We start from the raw sequence: 27,342 nt of genomic DNA, 5'->3' as shown, positions 1-27,342 counted from the left end.
TGACAAGCAAATTCCCATAATTTCCAGCTGCCAGGTCACCTTTCTAGGAGCAAGCTATAGCTGCCCTTCATTTTTCTGAGAAATGTACCAAAAGTATTTGATGTTCCATTGATTGCTGGGCAAATAGCCAGTTGCTCTCTAGGGTGATCCAAACCTGTGTGTAGGGAAGGATAGTAACCTTTCAAACCAGATGATTCCAAGAATGCCTTAGCCAATTATTTGGTTTGACTCAACTTGCTTTGTTATGGAGTTGAAATATTCCCAGCCAAAATAGTTAATTCATGAGTAATTAATACAATAAAATGACCCAACAAAGTCAAGAAAAATTTGTTAAGAAACTATTACGTGCCAGACACAGTACTAAGCATGCAAATACGAAGAAAGGCAAAAAATAGTCCTTGCTGTCGAGGAGCTCACAGTCTAACGGAAAGCATATTCCAACAGCATATAAACAACTATATACAAATAAGATATAGACAGAATAAATTGGAGCTAATCTCAAAGAGAAGGAGCTAAGACTAAGGAGGACTGGGAAAGGCTTCTTGTAGAAGGCAGGACTTCACCTGAGCCTTGAAGGAAGCCAGGAGGTGGAAATGAGAAGGGGAAAATTCCAAGCATGGGGAACAGCCAGTGAAAATGCCTGGAATTAGAAAATGGAGTGTCTTGTGTAAAGAACAGCAAGGAGGCCAGTGTCACTGAACCTCAGAATATATGGAGGCAGAATGGGAAGAGTGTGTAAGAACAGTGGAAAAGGAGAAAGGGGCCAAGTGATAAATAGGAATTGATATTTGCTCCCAGAGGTGATATGTGTGTATATGTGTATATATGTATGCATGTATATATACACATACATACACATATATGTATATATACGTGTGTGTATTGCATGTGTGTGTATATGTGTGTCCACATAGTTGTAACCTGTGTTTTTTATTTGTAATCATATGTATTATTTTATGCATTTAAAAACATTATTCTGAAAAGGGTTCAGCAGGCTGCCAAAGAGGTCCACAACACAAAAATAATTAAGAACTCCTGCTCCAGAGTTTAAAGCCTTTTAGTAGCAGGATAAGACATTAATACAGATATCAAAACCACACAATATTACAAGAAAAGTGGACTAGAGAGGTACAAAGCAAAATTCCCAAGAATTCCTGCGTTTCTATACTGCTGTTCTTCTTCCTATGTTATAGCTACTATCTATGGCATCTAGATCAGTGACCATATATAGGCAGCTTTCCATTGTGTATGGATAAGTTAACCTCTTTCAAATGACCGTGGATCTCATTGAAGAGGAGTAGTAGTTTTCTGGGCTTCATAATGTACTCAAACTTGAGCATCTAGAAACCCTTTGTACTGCTAGAGAATCAGTCAATCAGTCAATTTAGTAAGTATTTATTAAATGCTTACTGTGTGCATAACCGCAATATTGTAATGATGATCAAGACAACTCTGAAGGCCTCCTGATGAAAAAAAATATCCACCTTGAAAGAGAAAAATGGATGGACTCTGACTGCAGATTGAAGCTGGGAAAGCCTTTCCCTTCACTTGTTTTCATCCAAGATAACCTTGATGTCTGTGTATTGACCATCCTCATAAAGATATTATATATATAAGAAAACACGTATTGGTTTGGAAATTGCCAATGTTTTCTTGGTTGCCTTCTGGGGGTGACAATCTTTTTTTGCCCTTTTTGAATTTTCTCCTTTTAGATATCTCCAGAAATCAATCTTTATTGCCTTTCAATTCATATTTTTTTCTATTTAGTCAGATCTGCAGCTCTTTCTTGCTTTGGATCCTTAAGGATCCCTACCACTAGCTCATAGGACACAAGATACTAAGATGGTAGAGCCCAAATATGATGGTTCATGTTGATAAAAATAGACTGCTATGAGACTACCCATAGATGTGTTCCATTTGACATCTGGGTTTTTTTTTTCCTCCAAGTTTCATCTGTGAATGCCTTTAGGATGACCTAGTTTGACTGGATCTCATGCCAAACTCTCTATAGGCCCATTATCTTCTCAACTGCTCTTCACTATTTAGTGAGACGATACTTCTCTGCCTTTCATCCTCCTCTACCTCCTCCATGTTTTTCAAGTCATTTTGTACTACAACCCTGAAGTGTTATTTCTTTCACTATTCTTGTGGTGCTTTGCATCACCTCAGAATTGAGGTGATTGAGTCAATATCATCTCATTAAGTTCCAGGTTTTTCATAGTCAATGGTTTGTTCACACAGGTAGGGTTGAAATTGTTATAGCCACAAATATGTCATCTTTAATCTTCTAAATTAGTATTGGTTTTGCTTTATCCAATCAATTATCTGTACACAGTCAGAAGTGACCAGGTATTTCCTGCTTGTTCAGATGTGCATAATCATTCAAATAATTAATAGCTATTATTTTCTATTTGCATTAGCAATGGTGAGAGAAAAGTGGACAGCATGCATATTCCATTAGTATCCATGTTATTACAAAAGAAAATAAGAAGGGTCTCCCAGCACATTGGTGTACTCCTCTGTGGTAAATTTACAGAATAACATGGACAGGAATCACACAAGACAAGTAGACATTAGTGGTTTGTATTCTGTATTGTTGGACAGAGCATCCACATCAATGATATCATAAATCTGGGGTATTGGAGTCAATTTAATGTTTTACAATGTCATTGGTGTTTACCCAACCAGTATCTTTATTGTCTTCATGGAAAAAATATTATATACGAACATGAAACAGCATTAGCTTACTCAAAATGAAAACCCGAAAAGACCTTAACTTAAAAGGGCCAGGGCCTCCCATTGCATCCTGGGCCATCCATCTCCAGTCATCCTGAGGAATATCTGGCCACTGGACCCAGATGGCTGTGGAAGAGAAAGTGAGGCTGGTGACCTTGCACAGCCCTCCCTCACTCAAATCAAAGTCAATTGCAAGTCATGTCATCATCTCCCTGATGTCATGGTCCTCTTCGGGAACGGACAAACATAACCTTTTTAATTCTTTGATCTTGAGCTAGATTTTCCAAAAACATTTTTGGTCTTCCTCCCTTGTGTCTGCCTCCTCACGTAAGTTATGGAGTATGAGTATATGAGGAGCTAATTTTTTTAGATTCGTTATAAAATTTATTTTAACTGTGGGCCACATGCCAGAGATTTTTCTAAAATACACAAACCTTTAAGACCTTAAATTAATCTTATCAACATGTATTTTCTTAAAATATAGAATTGGCTCAAAATGGTTTATAGAAACAAGAAGTATGTCTGAAGTGTGAAATGACAAATGTCTTTGGGCCCAACAGTTTGTGCAACACTCCCTCTAGTGTTTACTTTTAAGCCCCGAAAGATTTTTAGTACATAAACCAACAGTAAGCCTTCTATCTAACAGCGAAACATTTCATTAATGAGATTAAGGACCTTGTCATCAGATAAAGAGAACAAAGCTAAATCCTTGACACAGATGAAAATTAGATCAGAGCAAAGTGAGGTTCTTTCCTGCCACTGAGAAGCAACTTTACAAGGGAAAAATTTCAAAATTACTGGTAAATATAAGATATAATGATATGATACAAATATAAGATATAATACATATATATATTTAAAGTTTACTTTAGTAGCTACTCCTAATTTATTGTGAAATTCATTGAGTATGTATTCTTAATGGAAAAATAAGTTCTGTATTTTACATATGTACATATATTACACATAATAATTTGCATGAATTGTAACCTGATTAAATATTGTTTAAGTGTACTATTAAAAAAACATTCAAGACCTTATAACTTGAGTTTATTCTCTCAAATGTAGCTTCAAAGGCTTTATAGAGGGGCTTATGATATTCCACTTTCCCCCTTAGGATTCTACCTGTAAAGTATTACCTCAAATTCCATAGAGAAGGAAGATTAAACTTCAGTGGATCTACTTATTAATCGTTATGTATAAATGTGTATATGTATGTATATATTATTAAGCAAGGAACATTGATTCATCTGCATTCATCAGGGTGAGAAAGGAAAGCACATGAGTTTGTAAAATTCTAAGAACCATTTCTTTCCACACGTAATGCAAAGGAGTCATAGAAACTATAGAGAACAGACATTAGGGAAAAGCTTTGAGGTAGTTTAAGTTTTGTTGGCCCTACTACATATGGTATTATCAATCCTTTCGGTGTTTTTATTGTTGTTTTTAAACAGGGAAAATTATAAATAGCTCTTTCTGCTTTCACAACAATAAGTAAATTAGAGAAATTTCTGTACAAAACCAATTTGAAAAATTAGTATTTTGGAAAACATTTTTATGGCTACATTTCTACTTTTCTTAGAGATCTTTACATTTAATAAAGTTAGTTTAAAAATAAGGTTTTGAATCTGTGAGGTTATGAAGTCTTACGTTGGCTGGTGATTCTTGGGATAGTGTTCTTCTATAGGCATCAGCATGAATGCAAACACAATAATCTTTGCCTTTTTATATCAAGTTTAGTCTTTTCAATAGCCCCAAATAGAAGCATTAAAATAAATATATGTGGTCTCAGCTCATAAAGTGAAAGTAGTCAATTTTCAACAGAAACATGTTTTGGAGTAACACGTTTCCGTTTGATACTGCATTGAAAGTAACAACCTAACAGCTAGCACTTAATTTAGGTTTATTTTTCTTTTTCAGCAATGGGGAACATGAAGCCTTCAATTCTGATGTTTACTGTGCATCTGTTATGGTTGAAAGGCTGTCAGTGTGCACCTACTTGGAAAGACACAACTGATCTCCGTGAAAACCTAAAGAGTAGGTTTGCTTTCTTTATCTCTCTTGTCCTGATTCTATGCACCACTGGCATTTACTACGGCTCACAGTTAAGAGATAACAGCTTTCATTACAGCCCTTCAGTTTCATGGTGTTGTAAAACTTTCTCTAGGGCTGATTGATATTAAACATAGAGGCTGCAGAGACATGATGCCAAACATCTGGACAGAAATGGAAAAATTTGGCCAATTATCTGCATACTTCTCCATAGCCAGCTGGTTGGTATTGTAGAGATAAAACTGACTATTTTTTGACAGGATTTCCAGTATCATCCAGGTGTTTGGTGTCACATAGATAATGAACAATGAAATGATATTTCAGTTTTTTAAAAAAAATTAAGCAATGAAGATCATCTTTACAGTTATCCTTATACTGTGGATAATTAAATAACAAATATATTGCATCTAGCTGTTCTATGATCATTAATTGTGTTCTCATTTTAAGAATTAAATGTGGCCTTTCCTTGATAATGGGTATTTCATATATATTGGCAATTAAATTTGCTGAAATAGAACAAGTTAGAAAATGCTTTGAAGGTTTATAATTACTCTTTAAAAATCCAATTTACTCTTGTAAAGAGGAGGGGATACCAAACAATGAATTCTAGCCCTATTAAATCAATTCATCATGAATGAGGAAACAGAGTATTCAAAGAAAAAGATTAAAGAATCTTATTACTGGGGGAAAGATCATGCCAATGAATCAATTATGTTTGTTCAGAATTGTAAATAAAATGGAGAGACTGCGGCTTTGCTTTAGGGTACTAAATTTAAAGGGTGTTTGGGAAACCACTGACACTCTCTACCCCATGGTGGTGTACTACAGTACTACACCCGAGATGAATTTTCTTCTGTCCTTCCCAACCACCCAACTCGGCCCAGGTGCAGAAATTTCCAGGCATAGCTCTTTGTTTGACGCTTCCATGGAGGTTATTTGAACAAAGACTGGGGTTACAGATTATCTTCAATGTCCTGGTTGAATACATTTGGTTTGTGCTTTTTATTTTTTTAAATGGCAAAACTTTGACTCCCAAACGAAATAACACATTGAATAAATAAAAATAGGTCACTGATGCAAGTGACAAGAATGAGGTCCAATTAACTACAGCACACTGAGGCGCTCATAACACATGAACAGAAGGTATTGTCGGGGTGGCAGCTTATTGCTGATTCATTATGAAAGGCTTTCAGAGTCAGATGCTATAAAAGAGCAATTAGGCCTCTATTTAAGGGAATGAAAAATCGGTGAACTGGTTTTGCAATGTAGTTGTGTAATCAAAGCAAAAACCAAAAGCCAAAAACAGATCCTGTGCTTCTCTTAGGCTTGTCTGTGGTTGGAGAGCAATATGTGGATGAAGAGGTGAAGAAAGCTTTGATTGGAATTAAGCAGATGAAAATCGTGATGGAAAGAAATGAAGTAAAACATAAAGAGCTAATGAAAACCCTGAAGAAAAGCAGTAAAGAAAAACAGGTGATTGAAAATGGTCTTGTTTCCTAAACATGCCAAGAAAATAGACTGTGATGGTTAGCCCAATTGAGCAATTGTTTCCTCCAGCATTCATCAACCAACAATCATTTTGGTTGCATCAAGAATCAGCTTCCCAAATAGGCATTTACTGTATTTGCTATGCATCGATGACATCACTATCTGTGCACACCCCACTAGGAGGGAAGGGTTCCAAATGGATTTTTTTTTTCCAAATCCGTTCTTCCTGGGAGAGTGTTCTCTTCTCAATAGCCATGCCATATCTGACCAAAGCAGCAATCTAACAAATTCTCTCTTCTCTGAAACCTTATATTCAGGTTAGGTAGGGGAGGGTTTGCCTGAATTATCACCTCTATGTTTTCTTCTTAATAGGAGAAGACCCTGTCCCTTCCTCCCAAGCATTTCCCCCAAGAAACCAGTTGAACATTTGTCCAAGACGTCCAGATGTGTTCATCTCAAAGATGAATAAATGTCTTAGTAGATCTCCAAAGTGGATGCCAACCCCATACTTTCCTCCCTCACTACAGGTTCCTGAAGATTCCTAGAGGGGATCCATCTCCTCATCCTGACTGTGATAAAATTTGGGTGAATTGTGCAGTAGGGAATCAGGTACTAGAAATGAATTCAGGCAGACCTAATTTTAAAATTCACCTCCAACATTTACTATGTACATGGGGTATGACCATAGGCAAGTCATTCTCCAAACCTCTGTTTCTTCATTTGCAAAATGGGGATAATAATACCTATAGTCGTTAACATCATGGATTTGATGTGTGGTTCAGATGAATTAATTTATATAAAATGTTTTGCAAACATTCAAGTGCTACATAAATACCCACATTTATTCTCTGGTGACCTTCTTAGTCTGTAATCTGTTAATAATGTAACTAATAAATGCCCTGAACCTAAACACTAGAGTTAACCCCATATTGTGACAAATAAAAGGCTAGAGAGAGCTTTGTCTCTATGACTCAGGGGTTCTATGAAATTTTTACTTTAAGTAAAAAAGAAAGAAGAGAGTTTATCAAACTGTAGGTTGACTTTGGTGCCTGGCAATTTTCTAGAACACATTTTTAATGGATTTTGTGTTAGCTTACAGAAAGGGAAGCAATAATCTCTAGGAGTTAGCATGGGTTCATCAAGAACAAGGCATGTCAGACTATTACTCATTTCCTTTTATAATAACTAGCATTTATATAACACATTAAGGTTTTCAAAGTGCTGTACATGTTATCTCATTTGATCCTCACAACAACCCTAGGAGGTAAATGCTATTGTTTTCTCCATTTTACAGATGAGGAAACTGAGGCCAAGAAAGGTTCAGTGACTTGACTAGGGTTACACATCTAATAAGCATCTGAGGCCAGATTTGAATTCAGGAAGATGAAATTTTTATTCCTGACTCCAGGTCTGGTGTTCTATACTGCACTACCTAGCTACCCCAAAATACAGATTTCTAAAGCCAGATTTGAACTCAGACTTTCCTGACTCCAAGTCCAGCGCTCTTACCCACTGTGCCACCTAGCTCTCCCTTTTTTGACTGGTTTACAACATTGTCCAGATCAAAGGAACATCGAGTGACATCATATACCTGCATTTCATCAAGGGACTCGACAAAGTCTCTGGCACCCTGTTTGTAGACGAGATAAAGAGATATGGGCCAGCTGATAGTACAGTAAGGAAGTTTCGGAGCTGGCTACATAAGTCAACAATGGATAATGTCATCCTGGAGAAAGGTCTCTAGTAGAGAGGAACTAAGGAAGGCCTGTCAAACTTAAAGGGAGTCTTTCTGTGTCTAGTAGAACATGTCCTCACGTGAGCTCCATAGCACAGATCTTGAGGAAGAATAAGAACAATTTAAAACTTCACGGAATCAGACTGTCCAATAGATGTTTGAGGCCCTGAGAAATTAAGGGACTTGTCTAAGGTTACTCAGCTAGTGAGTGAAAGAGCTGGGACAGAAACGTAGGCTGTCTGATGCCAAGTCCAATGCTCTTTCCACTGGTCCCTGGAAATGTCCTGGAATCGTCTAAATCTATTTCATTCTCATGTAGCTTTGGGCTTATGAACTTTTATGTTTTCCTGTTATTTGGTATAAGATTTCCCCTCCCTCCTCACCCCAAGCAGGAGGAAAGGGGGGAAATTGATTTCCTGATGATTTGTTTTGTTTCACATAAACGTAGCATATTTCTACACAAGGGGCACTGAGACAGTGAGGTACTGGGGATGATTCTTTGGGCAAAGCTCATTTCCGTTTCCACTTGTTAAACAGGGAGGGAAACAAAATCTAGTCATGGTCTCCAGATATGAAAACTTTTGATCTCCTGGTCATCTCTATTTCTGGGGCCCTCACTACAATTCTGAGGCCAATTTCTCTCAACAAGCCATTTGTTAAATGCATCTCCCCATAACTGAGAGAGTAAGAACCAAGTAGGAAAAACATTTGAAAAGGATGCTGAGGTCTCAGAAGCAGGAAAGGGGCCTTTATTACAATAGCTGCCATGTTTTAGGGGAAGCCCTGATTAAACTTAGACAAACTCTAGAGGATTTTTTCCAACTGCAAGCCCCAAGGACCGTTCTTTACTCATATTAGCAATATTGAACTCCCTCCAAATGAAAATAAAAAATAAAAAAAAAAAACCAAAATGAATAACTTCATAAAAAGAAATACCTAATAAACATAAAAGAAAAAAGAATAATTATCATTAAAATTTTTATACTTAACTAGTCAATCAACTAGCATTTATTAAGTGCCTACTATGTGCCACGCTTTGTACTAAATGTTCTATGTGGAACTATACATTCACATTTTATCTCATTTGATTCTCATAGCAGCCCAGTGAGGTAAGTGCCATTATTATCTTCATTTTACAAACAAGGAAACTGAAGCTGAGAAACATTAAGTGACCTGACCAGAGATAAGTTTGGAGTTGACTAATAAATATCTGAGTCAGGATTTGAACTCAGGCCTATCCTGACTATAAGTCCATCATTCTAACCAATGTTCCACCTAGTTGCCCCAAAGAAGATGATAGAAAACAAAAATTGAGTGACTCTGAAATCATAATGTAAGACAATGGTAAAATATGATTTATAAAAATTTAATTTACTTAGCAGAACACGTTTTATGTTATTAATCAAGGGAGAGGTTGGGATTTATTCTACAAGAGCTTGGGACCCACACTTTTTCATTCCGGGATCCTGCATTTCAGGATTCCGTGCACTATTTCAGAGTTGCAAAATTCTTTATTAATAATAATAATACTTTTTAATCTTTACTTAGGGCTTCTTACTGAGTATTCTAGAGGGCTTTAGCAGTATTAACTGGTGTCTCTTCTAATCATTTTCTATAGCATAAGGAAAAGGTGAGGCGCAGAGAGGGGAGAGAGCCACACAAAGTTAGAAAGAGATCATTCATCCCCTGAGTTACTAGGACAAAATGGAGACCACCAATGAAGCTCAGTTGGTGGATTGCTCCACAGTTTCTGCTTTCCATACTCTGAAAGGGGTGGGAAGATAGAGGGGAGTCCTTGCCGTCACCACCAAAAGGCACCCACTAGAGGGTGCTCTTCCCCTTCCTATATCACGCCTGTGGCCATGTGTCCCCAGCTAGACTCCTGGACAGCCCCAACATCCCTGCCTTTTGATAGACAGTAGTATTTACAGGCATGTGAGTGTTCAGACACCCTTAATGTGGACGGGTCATCTGACCCCAAACATGTTGCTTAATATGTAATAGTTAACAATATATTCAGACATTCAGTGCAACTGAATCTCATGGTTTTATAAACTATAAAAGTTACAATTTACGCATTCACTTTGAGGCAGTCTTCCAGGTAGTACAAGAAATACGAGAGAATCAGAGTCTGAAAGACCTGAGTTCAAATCCTGCCTCAGACACTTACTAGCTGTGTGACTGGGCAAGTTACTTAACTTCTATATGCCTCATTTTTCTCATCCTTAAAATAGATATGATAATGGAACCCACCTTATAGGGTTGTTTGTAGAATTAAAGGAGTCAATATATGCAAAACACTTTGTAAACCTTAAAAAGCTATATAAATGTAAGTTATTGTTTTAGATTTTTAGAGCCCCTAGGTTTTTATTTTTCCTGTAGTAACAGTTAACATTTACATATCACTTTAAGGCTTGCAATGCACTTTACAAATATTATTTAATTTGATCCTCACAATGACCCTGAGAAATAGATGCAATTATTATCCCCAATTTGCAAATGAGGAAACTGAGGTTGAGAGGGATCAAATGACTTGCCCGGAGTCTCACAGCTGATGTCTGAAGCAGGAATTGACCACTGGTCTTCCTAAATTCACTGTGCCCACCTGGTTGCCTTTATATCATCTACAGAGAGAATTGCTTGACCAGCGACTACTTCTGTCCTATCCAAATAGACAACAGGAGCTGCTCTGTCAGCTGCTGAGAGAGTAAAGGAAAACGGGTTGGAAAAATAGCTTAGAAACACTCACTTTAAAAGCAGCAAGTACCAAGGCACTTGACATTGAAATGGCATGTTATTTTCTCCCCCTCAATTAGGAGGCCCTCCAACTTATGAATGAAGTCAAAGAAAGACTGGAGGTGGAGGAAAGGCGATGCCAGGTGTCTTTGACAGGTTTATGGGATGAATGCAAGTCTTGTCTGGAAAGTAGCTGCATGAGATTTTATACAACCTGCCAACCAAGTTGGTCCACTGTGATAAATAAGGTAAGCAGAAAAAAAAAATAGGTCTCAGGATTTCAAGATTCCCAGAACTCAACTAAGTTCCCTTCTGGCTCCAAATTAGTGGGGTGGAGGGATAGGGAGGAGAGGACAAGGGGGAAAGAAAGTTAACAAAAGGGACTATGGAGGGGAAACGGGATGATTTCCACAAAAGAGCAGGTATAAAAAGTGATAGGTGGGCCAGCCACCATGTGACAGTAGAGAAGAGATGGACTGCCCAAGTATTGCTGTGACATCAACACAATATTAAAAAGAACCAGATGGAGCCCCCCAGTATGTTGATTAAATCCCCACTGGAGGATGGATAGAATAACCTCACAGGCAAGAATCACACAGGGTAAGAGTATGTGAATTTCTTATAATTTGTACCAATGGAGACACTGCCAATGCCAGTGAGATCCAGATCCATTGAAATATCTTAAATGGAGGACAGAGCATACTGTCAATTTTTTGTGCTAATGGTTCAATATATTTATACTTAAATAGTTTACAATTCTTCATAATCTATATATGCTATTTATACAATGCTATAACACTATTGTAAGAAAACAGTAATAAGGTTTCATTCATTCCTTCATTTTTTCCTCTTAGAGTGGAGAGTCTCCTTTGCACTCTTACCTCACCCACTCTCACATGTATAAAATTGACTCAGTTCATGGGAATATTATCTAAATACTGGGGTCCCTGGTCAAGAAACACAAACAGAGAGGTTACTTACATACTTTCAGGGAACTGTAGGTTTGTCAGTTTGGGCACTTCCTCCATCGATGCAGATAGCAACCTTTCTACTCTTTACTAAACATTGTTTGTAAGTTGCCATTGCTGGAAGCCTCTGAATTTAGCTAGGTTCTCAGTCGGAAGAATGTGATCTTTTACCAGGCATGTACAAAATCTTTCCAAAACCTGTCACGGCTTGCTTTTTGCTGGCATAGCCTTAAAGTGCCATCACATGAAGCATCAGAGGAAGACCTTAGTGGATCCATATGCACTGGGGCAGTCTCCATACTAGAGATGCCTGTTTCACTGTCCTGAAATTCTTCCCCTTCCTGTAAGACTTTGCAACTCTGACTCATTTAAATCCAATTCATACACGAGTTAAGACATCATCGGTGATATCATTGGTCCTCTTCAAAAAATGAAGGATGAACAACATTGTTGAGACATGAGCTTGATGATTAAGATTGCATGCCAGTATTGGACAATGCTAAGGAAAATCAGAACAGCTTCTTATTTGTCAGTGCCATATCCAATTAAATAGAAAGTAACCCCCAGGATAAATAAGAAGCTAAATTTACTTGGCTCTCCCCTAAACTAGATCTGCTGGGCTTTTGTGATTGCCTCCAATCTTTAATCCATCCATAGTGTGCTGTGTTTTGGGGTCTTGTTTTGGTTTTTTTTTTGGCTAGGCAATGGGGTTAAGTGACTTGCCCAGGGTCACACAGCTAGTAAGCATCAAGTGTCTGAGGCTGGATTTGAACTCAGGTCAGTCCTGACTCCAGGGCCAGTGCTCTATCCACTGTGCCACCTAGCTGCCCCTGTAGTGTTCTGTGAAAAGTAGAGGTCTTACTATTAACTAATCAGCAATGTGATTCAGAGCAAATCGTTTAACCCCTCCACCTCAGTTTCCCTTCTGCAAAATATGTGGGTTGGATGAGATGATTCCTTCAGTTACTTCCAAATCTAACATTCTTTGATTCTATAAAACACTACAAGAGGTTATCAACATAATTAAAGATACTCTGGCCAAGTGTTGGTGCAAACCTAATAGATCATAAGACAAAGTATATGACTTTTCTTTTCATTTTAAATAACTGCTCTCAGCATATAGACAAAAGTACTTTTACATACTAAGTTGTATTTATTGAGCCTGACAAATGGTCAATGGTAATTGTGTTTACTCTTTTCTTCCTAAGACTGATTTTTATTTGTTACTTGTTTTTTTGTTATTCCAGGAACCTTTTTTTCCAATCAAAACTTTTAATAATTGAAATATAATTAAATACCATAAATAAAACAATATTATGTTATAGTAAAGAAATATTATATATGTTTTCCTTATGATAAAATAAATACTATAAATAAAGATGATAAAAGAATTAAAAGGACATAAAACATAACTCCCTTATGACAGGAACTGAAGGAAGATCCCTGCAGATAGTCTGAGCTCCCCAATATTTGACAGCTTACTCTGCCCTGCCCCAAATCTTTTTATAATTCAAACAGCAGCTGTTGAATAAACATATCTATGCCTAGTCTAATGGTGGAGCAACACGGTCATGATCTACTTCTCTGCTAAAAGGACGCTAGCCAGTTGACTCATTTTACCATGGAATTCCTAGAATTCATTCCCTCCACAACTCTGCCTCTTAGAAACTCTAGATTTCTTCAAAGATGAACTCAAGGGCCACCTCGTATTGTGAGGTCTTTCTTGATTATCCCCCCCAGCTGCTAATGCCTGCCTCCAAAATTCTTTGATATCTATCTTACATGTATTCTTATGTTTACTCATATGTGTACATGTTGTTCCCCCAATTCATAAGCTCTTTGAGGACAGGAACTTTGTTTCATTTTGGTCATTCTGTCACTAACACCTAGCACAGTGCCTTTTATGTAGGAGACATTTTTTTAAAATGGTTAAAGGGAAATGAATAATTTGAATTTTGCTTAAATTCCCTATTTTGCTTTGCTGTTAGCAATACCTAACCAAGAATGAAGGTAACCCTGGTTTTCTATTCTTAGACAATTACTGCTTGGAAAACAAAGATTAGGGTGAAATATATCCTTCAGACCAAAGCTGGTTTTCAGCGTGTGAATTACTCTTCTTTGGTGTGGAGGCCTAACTTAAATTTACTTTTATTGCTTGTTCCTTGGCTTCTTCTTACGGTTGTTTTTAAATAAAGTCGCAGGATTTCTCTATAGATAAGGTGGGAGCTGGAATGTGAAGAGGGAGGTGAAGGGTTGTCAGATATAATAGAGAGGTGTTGCAATGCAATGCAAAGGATAGTGGTTGGCCAAGGCAGCCAGTTATAAAACTAATTGTAACCCTGTTAAATAGTCCCAATTCAGCCACTGTTCTGCGTATATGGATATTTACATATGGAAGTAAAATAGGAGAGTATATATATGTTGTCTGCTTTCAGAGGCACCCAGGAAGACTCCTTTGCCTCCCAAAATACCTCCCTTGCTAACTTTTTGATATGTGAAATCCAGCGATTAGAATTTGGCTTAAACTAAACATTGCCTTTGATTTTTGAAAAATGTAAATTCTCTTGGTAGAAGTAACATACTAAGCCCTACAAATTATATACATCTCAGAATGAATATTTTACCTGATCCTTTCCCAAGAGCTCGTTTTTACAGGTTAAGGCAAAGAAGAAAGTATTCAGAAAGGACTGAGGGCTGAGAGCATACAACTAAGAGAAGTTAAAGAAAAGGACTTCAGGCAATCTTAAGCTTATTCATATTTTTTTCCCAAAAATCTTCTTTGGATACTATGCATCTTCTGGTATTCTTAGTATTCCAAATTCCATTCCTTGAATTTTGGTTCCATAGTAATATCATTAAACTTGAGCCAATTTTGCATCACCAAGATTCTCAGGTCAGAACTGTCCTGGAATTTAATTCAACCTAGAACATTTTTGTTGTTGTTGTCATTTAGTCATTTTCAGTTGGGTCTCACTCTTTGTGACACCTTCTGGGGTTTTCTCTGCAAAGATACTGGAGTGGTTTGCCATTTCCTTCTCCAGATCGTTTTACAGGTGAGGAAACTAAGGCAAACAGGGTTAAGTGACTTGCTCAGGGTCACACTGCTAGGAAGTGTCTGAGGCTGGATTTGAATTCAGGTCTTCCGACTTTAGGCCTGGCACTCTATCCACTGTGCCACCTACCTGCTTCAGTAAGCACTTAATAGAACTGAAATGAATGATTAGTACATTATTTAAAATGCACTGATTATTTCTAAGGTACCCAGGAATTCAACCCAGCCATCATCTAAGTGCTTCCTATATGCCTGCAAGTTGGAAATTTTAAATTTGCTAATAGAAAGGGCCTAGATGTAAGGTAAGAACTTGAATCCATTTCTATTCCCCTACAGATTGAAAGCTTTTTCAAGAAAATGCCTCAATTAATTTTTCCTTTTCGTGAGGATGAAGCAGAAGCTCTTCCAGTTACTGAAAAGTCAGACGAGGAGGATGCTCAGCTATCCCAAATAGAGGGCACATTCAGCCAACTGGCCATGGATGTGAACACACTATTCAACAGGAGCACCAATGTCTTCAAACAGATTCGGAAAGAATTTGACCAGGCTTTCCAAACATATTTCATCTCAGACGCAGACTTAACAGAGGCCTACTTCCTTCCAGCTTTATCAGAGACAACTCCCCAAAACACAAGTCTTCTGAAAAGCTGGGACATACCCAATTTCTTTCAGCTGTTTTTTGATTTCAGCAAATCAATTTTGACAGGTATTGGTGAAATGATTACTGAAATGCTAAAAGGAATGAAGAATTTACCAGAACAAGTGAAAGGCAAGTATTATAAAAATGAATTTGATGTCACCATCTTTACCAATATCTAGTCTTGGGTAGAATAGCAAATGTTAGTTTTGAGTAGTTCGTGAGATGATAGGATCATAGATTTAGAGCTTAAATGGTCCTTAGAGGTCATCTAGTCTAACACCCTAATTTTATAGCTGAGGAAACTGAGGCCCAGAGAAATGAAATGATTTACTCAAGGTCACTACAAGGTTACTACAAGGTTACTACAAGGCTGTAAGTGGCAGAGCCAAGATTCAAACCCAGATCCTTTGATTCCGAGCATAGCACTCTTTCTATTACCTCACTGCCTCTTTATTTATTGTTTCTGAAGTGTCAGTCTGTGATTAAGCAATGGTTCCAAGATTTTTACACGGATTTTTCCCCCAGTTTATTCACTTGGGTCCATCTTCTGAATGAAGTGGGCAAATCATAAGTAGCCATTCCTTTATGACAAGACACTTCACCCTGACAGGATGTGAGCTGAAGGCCCGTGCCCCTGCTTATTGACTGATATGTACTTCATGCCATTTGGGGAACAAGGTGTTATGAATGTACTCAGCTGAGAATGAACATGCTGAGAAAAGAACAAACTCACACCTTCTCTACAAGTTAATTCAATCCACTCTAAACCATTCATTTCACAAACTTCCTGATGACTTCCTTGCCATGTCACAAAGTTTGTCTTCCTTACACATCAACCACCAATCAGTTGTTTGAAATGAAATACCAGTCTACCTCCTCGCTTCGGAGAAAATCATCAGTATGGGTAAGAGGTGATGGAAAGAAAGCATTTAGATAGAAGATGGAAGAAAGTGGTATACTCTTCATATTTTTGTTGTTCTTCAGTCATGTCCAACTCTTTATGATGCCATTTGGGGTTTTCTTGGCAAAGATACTGGAGTGATTGTCATTTCCTTTTCCAGCTCATTTTACAGATGAGGAACTGAGGCAGACAAGGTTAAGTGACTTGCCCAGGGTCACACAGCTAGTAAGTGTCTGAGATAGAATTTGAACTCCAGTCTTCCTGATTCCAGGCCAGAGCATTCTATCCACTGTGTCACCTAGCTGCCCCAACTAAGGGGATAGCCCAAAATTAAACTCTGCTATACTTGTTTGTCTTTGGGAAGGTCCCAGAAAGGTATAATTCAGGAAGGCATGTACCCTGCTCTAATCCCAGCACTTTACACTGAATTTTTAAGTGAATGTTACTAATGATGATATCAATATAATAGTCTATACTAACCTGAATTACAATATACCTCCAAAAATAGAGTCCTTTCTCAGCATTGCATCTGATGACTAATTGTGTCCTGATGACTAATTGGTCTTGTGTATCTAGTATCTCATCTTTTCAATCTATCCTCCACACAGCTGATCTGATCATACTAAAATGTCTCCCTGACTTCAGGCTCAGGGCTTTATCCATTGTGCCATGTAGCTGCCTACTCTTTATATTTATATAACCTGTATTTAGTTTCTCGCACCAAAGAACTGCACAGAGCCCCACAGTTCTATTCCTCTGTTTAAAATTATGTCTTTTGTTTTTGCATCTTATTCATCTCAGAATATGTCCCTCTCATCCCCATCTACCACTTGGTGAACCTTTCCTTGTAACAAAGATTGAAAAAGAAAAAAAAGAATTTGTCAAAGATAACCAGTACACCAACCACAATTCCCAACCTTTCTAATTAAGGGAAGGAGGTATATTTCTCCTTCTCTGGGGCCAAGCATAGTAATTATGATCACATAGCATTCAGTTTTTCTTTATTGTTCTTATCATTTTAATCATTGTGGCCATTGTTAATAGTTCTCCTTTTTCTCCATACTTCACTCCCACAATTCTATTCTTTATGACCTTCTCTAGATACTATCTGGGACTCAGTGTCAAGTTCAAGAAATATTCAACTAGATTTATATGCAGGTAGAACTCAATGCCTTACCCTATTTTCTCTGAGTCATAATGCAGGAAGGACAGTGAGCCATAGAAGAAATAGGACTGGATTTGGAGTTTGAATCCATAACTTTTAATCTATCCTCTTTAAATCTATCCTCTATCATTCACTACCAATGTGATGCTGGGAAAAGAGCATCATCTCTTTAGGCCTCAGTTTTCTCATCTTTAAAATGAGAAGCTTGACTTATTGAAATTTGACAACATGTCAATCACTAGGACACTGTCAGTGATCTTTGAAAGGTCATTGAGGATGTGAGAAATGCAGAAGGTCTGGGGAAAAGGAAGTATCTAAATTTTTGAAAAAGGAAAGAACAGAGTCTGAAAGCTATAAGCTTTGATTCCTGGCACAATTCTAAAATGTATTATCAAGGGGATGGTCAGTGAGCATCTGGAAAAAGAAACAGCAATCACAAAGTGCTGGTGTGGGCTAAATCAAGGGCAGTTCATCCTGGACCTTTTTTTTTGACAGGGTTACTAGACTTCCAGATCAGGGGGATGTTATACATGAAGTTTATCACTATTTTAGTAAAGTATTTTACAAAGTCATGTTTTTCTTATGGACAAGATGGAGAGATGTAGGGTAGACAGTACTACATTAAGGCAGATTTGGGACTGATTGAATGGCTCAAACCAAAGAGTAATGATATATCTTCAGTGATATGCACCCCAGATTTGGCAGTCAATCAACAAACATTTACTAATCAATAACTCCATGCTATGATCACAAAGAGGCAGACACAACTAAAACAACTGAACTATTACAACAACTATATGCCAGAGACTGTGCTAAGCATTATGCTGTTTAACATTTTTATCAACAATTTGGATCAAGGCATAAATGGCATGCTTATCAAATTTTCAGATGACAAAAAGCTAAGAAGATAGAGTTAACACATTGAAAGTGTTGTTAATAGAAAGGGCCTAGAATGTAACAGTGAGAATCCAAAAAAGGTTTTAACAGGATGAAACCTAATAAAACAAAATTTAATAGGGACAAAGTCTTGCACTTGGCTTTTAAAACCTCCCAAATGCAGTATAGGAGAGGTATGATTAAATATCAGGTCATGTGAAAAAGATCTGTGGGTTTTATAGTACCCCATACTGAAAATCAAAAGCTAAAATGAGTGAAGGGACAGCCAAAAAAACCTCAATACTTAGGCTGCCTTACGAGAGTTATAGTCAGTCTGCAGGATGAGGGAGGTCATCCTTGCTCTGAGGTGCCTGTGTCTTAAGCACACAGTATTCGGAATGTTATGGTCAGTCCTGGGCACCATATTTCAAGGGAGGAGATTAACAAACTGGAGAAGATCTGAAGAGGGCAGCCAGGATGGTGAATGGACTTGCAAGTATGCTATAGGAGGAACAGTTGAAGAAACTGAGGCTATTTAGTCTGGAGGAGAGATTTAAGGGGAACATGATAGCTGTTTTCAAGTTTTGGAAAAGTGGAATAACTGTCACGTGAAAGATGAATTAGAGTTGTTCTGTTTGGTCCCAGAGGACAAAACTAGAGCCAATATTTGGAATTTACAGGAAGACAGATTTTAGCACAATGCAAAGAAAAACTTCACAAGAATTAGAGCTATCTCCAGGTAGAATGGGCTACCCCAAATTCTCTCACTGGAAATCTTCAAGCAAAAGCTGGATGACTCCTTATCATGTAAATTGTAGAAAGGGTTCTTATTACAGGTACATGTTGGTCTAGAGAGATGGCTTCTGAGGTCTCTTACAGCTAAGCCCATATGACTGAGTGACTGTATGATCTCTAAGCTCCCTTCTCATTCTAAAATGCTATAATGCTATAATTCTTTAAGCCATGAAAGCTCATGCAAAGAATTGTGGGATAAGATTCTTGTAGATGTGGCCCAAATTAAACAGGTCAGAAAAGGAAAAAAAAATTGCTTCCTACAGATAACAGTTATTTCTCCATAATAAAAAAAGAAAATCTTATTTCTTTAAGTCAGGAGATAAGAGTTTATTCTGGGTTTATCTTTCACAGTTCAGCTTGAAAAAAGAGAGAAAAAGATTTTCTCAGAATTTCTTTGTGGTGTTTAGATAGCAAAAATTTTCAGAAACAGGTGTTGCTACATGGTCAACACCTGGAGTAAGCACTTGTGCATTCTTGAACTTGTTTCTTGCTGGGCTCTTTCCCAGAAGAAAGATGAGAGGAATGGATTTTTTGTTGGCTGACAACTAACTGAAATAGTTGCAGCTGGCAAAATAGAAGGCAAGCTCTCGCACCAGCTAGCTAGCTCTGCATGACTGGCATCTCCCTGGGAGTGACTTATTTTATGTAAGAGTTAGAAACTGTGCTGGATTTCTCTCCTGTACCTTTGCGGTATAGGCAGAAATCAGTCAGATAGACAAACTCCATACCTGGAATAATAGTTAGATTCAATGACCAATGTTTTTTTCCTAGTAGGATATGCCTTTAATCTGGCAATCATTTCTGAACATTCTCCAAATGTTCAATAGGAGAGACATGGTCCTAGACGAAAAAATTCACTGCCAGTGCCACTACAGGGTAGGGGAGTTTGGGGGGAGGGGAGAAACTTATTCCAATAATTTTACTGGACATCAAGTTTCTTTGATATGTAGGTGAATTTAAATGTTTCAAATAATACATCATCCTACATAATAATAAGTCATTCTTATAAAATGCTTTACTGTTAGAAAGTGCTTTATGTATATTATATAACGGAGGTGTCTTACTACATATTTACATATTTTGGGATATATAGGTATTAATGAATATAATGCATATAAAATAACAAGACAGGTTGGTATGGTAGATAAATAGACATCCTCAGAGTAAGAAAGAAAGAGAGAGAAAGGGAGGAAGTAAGGAAAGAGGGAGGGAGAGAAGGAGGGTAGGAAGAAGGAAAAGATGAAAGAGACAAAGAAAGGAAAGAAGGGAGAGAGAGAGAAAGAGAGAAAACTAAGGTGTCTCAATGAGAAGTGGCCTGAGCAAAGTCACACAGAGATAGTAGATGTTGATGGGGGTGGGCGGGATTACATCCAGGTGATAGAATGATAGATTTAGGCTAGAAGGGAATTCAGAGATCTTCTAACCCAGCCCCTTTACTTTACAGAAAAGAAAGCTGAGGCCCAGAAAAATGAAATGATTTGCTTAACATCACATGTGTACGTTTCTGGATACAAGCTAGTATTCTTTCCTGGCTTACACCATCATTTCTCCTAGTGCAGGGCAACTTTGTATATTCCAATGCTCTGAAATGAGGAAAAATGTTAATATCTGCCTTCTCAGCTTTCCATGGCTCTCTTCCGATTCACCACATCCATTGAAGACCCTGCCTTTTTCCTTGCCCCAAAAGGACTGAAACATCAATGTTCAGGGTAAAATTCAAGGGAAAAAACTCATATCAGTCTAAGCTCCTCTCAACCTTTTGACATACAAGTGGTCCTAGCCAGGAAATACGTAGATCACTAAGTGGTATCCTCATTCCTCACCATAGATCTTATTCTCCCAAGGGAAGTAAAGTAAGTGTAGAGCTATTTGGAAGGTTGCTGCAAACCAGATGCCAAGAATACTAAGGCTACCTCAGAGAGCAAACAGGCATTTGTATATGGGTGTGGGATTTACTGGCACTTTTCCAATGGGGAAAGGGAGCATGCCATATTGGTCTACTGCCCTTGGGAAACCTACCTAAATATCCTGGTATTATGAGATTTTGCCAGCTTTTATTTGTAATGGCAATCCAACTGTAGTGTCTGATGGCTAATAAAGTTCCCTGGGACAAGGCAAGAAGAGATACTAGGAAAGATTAATAAAGATACCATTTTATTATCAATCAGTCAATAGGTATTTATTAGTCATAAGCCTACCTATGCCGGTACTGTGTTAGGTACTGGGGATAAAAATACAATGAATAAACCAATTCCTATTCATAAAGAGTTTACAGTCTAATGGAGGAGATGGCAAGTACTTCTATAAGTATATACAGCATATGTATAAAAAGAACACAAATAAATACAAAATGGTTCAATGCAAAGTAGTTTGGGAGAGAGGATACTGGTAGTTAGGAGATCAAGAAATGCTTCATAGAAAAGATGGCACTTGAGTTACATCTTGAAGGAAGAAAGGGACTGAGGCAGAGGTGAGGAGAGTGTATTCCAAGCATGGAGGAGAAGGAGGAAGAGGATGATGATGATGATAATTGGGTAATAGTTATTAGAGAGGCAGCCTTGGAACCAAGACAGCTTGAATTAAAGTCTCACCTCTGACACATACTGGCTCTGTGACCCTGGGCAAATAATTTCACCTGTTTGCCTCAGTTTCCCCATTTAGACCTCATTTGTACCCCCCAGGGTTGTTGTGAGCATCAAATTAGGTAATATATGCAAAGCACTTGGCACAGTGTCTGGTACATAGTAGGCATCATATAAATGTTAGCTATTATTATAACTATTGTTATTATTATTTGCAAGTATCGATAGAATGAGTTCCCTCAACTCAAAGTTCCATATGCGAATGATATCATTAGTCTAGTCCTTAACCCTAATATTAGTGTAGGGCATATGTTGCCTATGTGCCTTATGTGTAATGTCCATATGGGTAATCTAAATGCAGATCATGATGAAGTATGGATATATATCTCTGAAATCACCCACCCTCTCCAAGGGAATTTTATTTTTTCCTGGAGGGGAATAGGAGAAGGGACTGCAAAATTGGAGGGGGTACTGAACTAGAATTATATCCATCTGTCCCCCTAAATATTGCTTGTCTAAGGGAATTTTTTTTAGGTTCAAGTCACTGGGCACTGCCCCTTAAAGAGGAAGGGGTAACCCTGGGCTTACACGCATAGGTCTGTAAATGCTAGTTATACAAAAGACCATCACAAATACTGAATTGTGAGCAAATCTTTTATTCAAGCTGATAGCATACAGGAAAGGAGCCAGTTGACTATGGGAGCCAGCTGAGATTTCATTTAACCAAGAAAGAGAAAAGCTTCTTCCTCACCCCCACCCCACATTTCACTTGAGGGGGATTTCCCAGAAGTCTCTAGGGAGGCAAGCTGAGATTTAGAGACATAGTGAGGTTCTGGCTTCTTTCTTTGTCTGCTGCTTCCCAAAGTCTTTTATCTCTCTCCACATGTTTTTCTCCAAAAAGTGTCTGGAACCATGTGTGTCTTTCTTAAAGCTGGAATAAAGAATGTGTCTTTCCTCTCCAACATTCCCCCTACCACCTCCACCTCTCACACAGGCTGTCATCAAGAAACCATTTCCTCCACCCATCAGGAATTATGCCTAAGCAGCAGTATGTAAAACAGTTAAAATAGTTAATAAACACCTTGTGGACATGACTTTGTACTAGTGTAACATGAAAGATTCTAGGAAAATTATGTCCCTGAACTAGAAATGTGCATTCCATTGTATGTCCAAATTTCTAATATACTACTCTAAAATGTTGTAGGACTTGACTTACGTAGTTTATTGTTCACTTTTTAATTTGATCTCTCTTTTGAATGAAAGACAATTGACATAGCTTTAAATTTCTTCCAGAAATACTGCTGTCTCACTCTCTTCTCTTTCACACATATATACACACACATATCAACACATATATATGTAAATATGTGTCCATATGTATGCACATATATACACACATACACCTGCATGTTTATTACATTGTGTACAGAGGTATTGTCTATATTTATGTGTGTTACACGTGTGTGCATATAGTAGTATTATATGCATGCGTATACATGTTATATACATATATGTACGTATATGCTTTATGTCTTTTCTCAGTCTTTGACTTCTACTCATATCCTTTGAATAAAATACCTTTTTTTCTTATTGAGAGTATCAGTTTTAAGAAATCACATTTGTATTCACTAGAACTGAAACCGAAGTGAAATCAATATAGCAATAATTTCTCTTTCTCCAGAGCCCGACAAAGGAGGCATGTTTTCAGAGGTTTTCCCTGGACACAACAGAGTACCATGTAAAGAGCTTAGCCAGAATTTGTCTGGATGTTCTGAATTTCATGAAAGATGCCAAAAATGTCAAGAAAACCTCTTGCAAGGTAAATTAATGTTTTCTTATTTGTTTCAATACACATTGATTTAATAAATAAGTTTCGGAGCTTGGATTTTATTGATGTTGTTACTGTTATTTTTAAAGCATCTTTGGTGTACAAGGCACCAGGCTAGGTGGGAAAGGTATACAGATGAGTAAGAGATAGTCTTTCCCCTCAACAGCCTTCTAATCTCCTAGGGGAGATAAGATATGTACATAAAAGTTTCCTAGTACAAAATACAATATGGTATGTGTCCTTTTTGGAGGTCCAAAGATTTGCTTTACAAGTCCTTTTAATTCACAAATTGTTTTCCTTTCCATATATTTCTGCATTTTGCTATTTGAGGTATGCTTAATCTAGATTTCAAAGCCTGTTACTGTCAGTTATTTTGGTTTGCCTTTCCATTGTCTTGGATTTCTCATAGTTCATGATGAAAGATTAAATACAGGCTAATGTTCCCAACAGAAAAGAACACTAATTATATCTGCTAATTAGAGTAAGTTATTACTACTTACTAAGAAAAAAGAAATAATGCATTAAAAGCACTGTTTAATAATAAATAAAATTAAAATGCAATTGAAAAATAAATAAAGCAACTCTTCCCATTGGATAAATTGTCCAAGTGGAATAAGGCAAGATGGGGATAATGCTGTGATTCTTTTAGTCTGTTGAAATGCTATGTTACTGTGGCCTTCAAGAATTCTTTTAGCTTCTAGGTATACCCACTTATACATTGGAGAAATATAGCTTGGAGGATCATGCGAAATTTTAGTTCATTTAATGTTTATTTAGTCATTTAATTTTAAAGTAATTGCACTGTTGGTTCAGGTGGCTTTGAAGAGAGTTGAGTGGCTCATTGAAGCAATCATTCTTGTGTGGGATGGGGAGGGGCCCACTGCATATGTGTGCTGAGCAGGGATGGGTTTTTCCCTTATTTAATGGTTTGTTCCATGCTGTATGTATCAATGGATTTGGGGGGTAAGGAAGAGGGGAGGTGTATAGAGTCAGCAGTGACCATACTGCCAGTCTACCAGAAGTATAAAAGGACTGAGAAGGGCAGGGACTGTTGCTGAACAGCCTGAAAAGTATGGGAACCTGCCCACCAAAAGTGATGACACTGCAGAGAAGGACTTGGAGCACCCAGTGCCATGGTAGCAACAGAGGGGAAAAGGTAAGTATTCAGAAGATGCTGCTCCTCCACTGAGTCCTCAAAGTCACTGTTATGAAATGCTAAACTGAGTTTTTGGCAGGGAAATCTAGAAACTTGTGGAGAAGAGAGATCTGTCAGCAGGAGGCTATTTTTATTGAGTTTTTTCCCCTTTGTTAGTCCTGTCAGTAATAAACCTGTCTTTCGTTAAATGTTTCGTTGGCTCAAGTGCTTGCAGGGGCGTGTGGTATCAAGAGAGCAGGACTCATAATGTGTAAATTTGGAGTAAGCCAAACTGCATCTAATTATAGACGGCTTTCTGAGATTAGTCACAAAAAGGTAAGAGAGATATAGGACAATAGCTATTGGTGACAGGCAGATCAAGTGAAGAGTTTCAAAATTTTTCAACATGGCAGAAACAGGGATGTATTTGTAGGCAGCAGAGAAGCAGACAGTATACAGGGAAAGACTGAAGATTAGTGAGTAAGTAGGGACAATAAAGGGGTCAATCTCCTGGAAAGGACAGAATGAAGTGGAATGAAAAATACCTGTAGAAGGATTTGCCTTGGCCAAGAGACTAGAAGAATTCATATAAATCTATCCATCTTTCTCTGAATGTTTCATATTTGTTCTATTTTAAAAGGCAGTAACACTCTACTAGTGTATCCCAATTTGTGAAGCTATTTCCCAATCAATGTATACCTGCCTTTTTTCCATTTTTTTGCTACTACAAAAGTACTGCTATGACTATCATGGTGAATATTAGACTTTTCATTCTGTCTTTGACATCTTTGGGGTACGTGCCTGTCTGCTATTAGATCTCTGGGCCAAAGGGAATACAGAAATAAAACTCCTTTGATACATGCTACGTATGTGATAGTGGGAATTCCTTTCATGTATGGTTTGGATTAGGTAGAGACTGCGGTCTTTTCCAAATCTAATGGTTTTTGCTTTTTTTAATTGCGTGTAGCACTTTTCATTCATCTTGGTATTTCTACCAATGCCTAGGACAGTATTCTTGAAGAGTAATTGATGGTTGCTGAGTTGAATTGTTTTGTTTGGGCTATGCCTAAAAATAGATAAAGATTGAAGAAGACAGTTTGATTGAGCATAAGTTCACCTATATTTCAGACAATCAGTGAAAATAAGTCTTCCGAGGTGATAACTATTGGATGGGAGTTGGTATTTCATACAGTAGAGCTCACCCTAGCTATAATAATGTCCATCATAAAAATAAAGAGATTCTTTGAAAGAGAACCTTTGTCCAGTAATATGGAATGGGGAGGCCTCAGACTCCAGGGTGTTCTGCAACAGAATCAACCATAGAAGTCTTTGGGATCCCTGAATGGTCAAGAAAAGGGAGAATTTGACTATCCAGGAATATTTTCCGGTCAAGTTTTTTTCTTCTTCCTCAGACTGCCCTAATGTCCCTGAGCTGCACATGAAGTTTGATGAAGCCTTTAAACTGGTTAACATTTCTGAGCAGCAATATACTCAGATTTTCCAGATGACCCAGCATCACATGGAAGACATGATAGCCATGATGGGGAAGATGAGGGAGAAGTTTGGATGGGTGACTGAACTCTCTCACTGGACCAGAGGATCAGAAAATATCTTCAATATTATAAAGGTGATGCCTCAAACTAAAAAGAGAATTCATTCCCCTCCCAGGAAATGACAAGTTGATTATATGTGTATATTGCCACTGTATTAGCATCCAGTATGGGATATTTAATTTGGTACAATTTGAGGTTTTTCAAAAACATAGAACCTTAAAAAAAATTAAGTGTTTGTGAAAAAAAACCCAACAACAACAAAGTCCTATGGGCTATCATCAAAGAATGTAAACTTCTTGAGGTCAGGGACAGTTTCACTTATGTCTTTGTAACCCCAATACTTAGCAGTGCATGGCATATAAGTAGCCCATTAACACCAAAAGCTCTAGAATTTAAGAAAATCTAGAAGGTTGACACAGTGCTTTTTTTTTTAGCCACAAAGCAAAGAAAGTACAGGTAGTAGAATGTAATTTTTTATTTCAATACTATTTGGATCAATTGGTGGTTCTGGTCAATAATTAATGCTTAATTGAAATATTTATCTTCCATAGCAAAACTGACTTTTAAAATTGTGACATAAAATTGGTAATTCAACTAAGCCTTAAATATGTATAAAACTCTAGTAATCTTTATTGTAAATACATTTTCTCCAGGTAGCTCCAAGAATTGGTGAAGAAAAGTCTGCTAATTCAAATGACACTCTGCTTGAAGTGAGCATCCTAACTTCACCTACTTTCACCATCAAAGTCCCCCAGGATGTCAGCATGGAGAACTCTGACTTCATTGAGCATGTGGTTGGGAAAGCTTTGCAGTATTACAAGCAACATTTTTGAGCCTTGTAAGCAATTCAGCCTCATTGAGGGTACTTTCTTGAAATGTGTTTATCTCTATAGAGAAGTAAGGGCAATAGACCACACCAATATGCAATGTATTCTACATTTTACAATTTAAGCATAAAAAGTCTCATCCAGGTAAAAGACTCACATCCCCTCAGTTCCCACAAATTGAAACAAAATGCTATACCATCTAAGGATGATTTCATCAGTTAAAGTGAGTGGACTGCATTTCTTGATGTAAGATGCAAAATTCTCTTTTAAATAAAT

At 37.6% G+C, this 27,342-nt stretch overlaps 1 protein-coding gene across 1 annotated transcript; it reads left to right on the top strand.

The window, feature by feature from the left end:
- The first annotated feature begins 4,664 nt into the window (after positions 1-4,664).
- Positions 4,665-27,072, top strand: LOC114053947 (clusterin-like protein 1). Its single transcript, XM_027877083.1, has 7 exons — positions 4,665-4,770; positions 6,110-6,258; positions 10,825-10,992; positions 15,101-15,533; positions 23,405-23,542; positions 26,099-26,313; positions 26,893-27,072. Exons 1-7 carry the CDS (start codon positions 4,665-4,667, stop codon positions 27,070-27,072), a joined length of 1,389 nt encoding a protein of 462 aa, XP_027732884.1.
- Positions 27,073-27,342: the final 270 nt, after the last annotated feature.

The sequence above is a fragment of the Vombatus ursinus genome, unplaced genomic scaffold (assembly GCF_900497805.2).
Source record: "Vombatus ursinus unplaced genomic scaffold, bare-nosed wombat genome assembly UNPS02014812.1, whole genome shotgun sequence".
NCBI classification, from domain to species: Eukaryota; Metazoa; Chordata; class Mammalia; order Diprotodontia; family Vombatidae; genus Vombatus; species Vombatus ursinus.
Note: the sequence above shows the minus strand (reverse complement) of the source record. Positions and strands in the feature narration are given on the sequence as shown.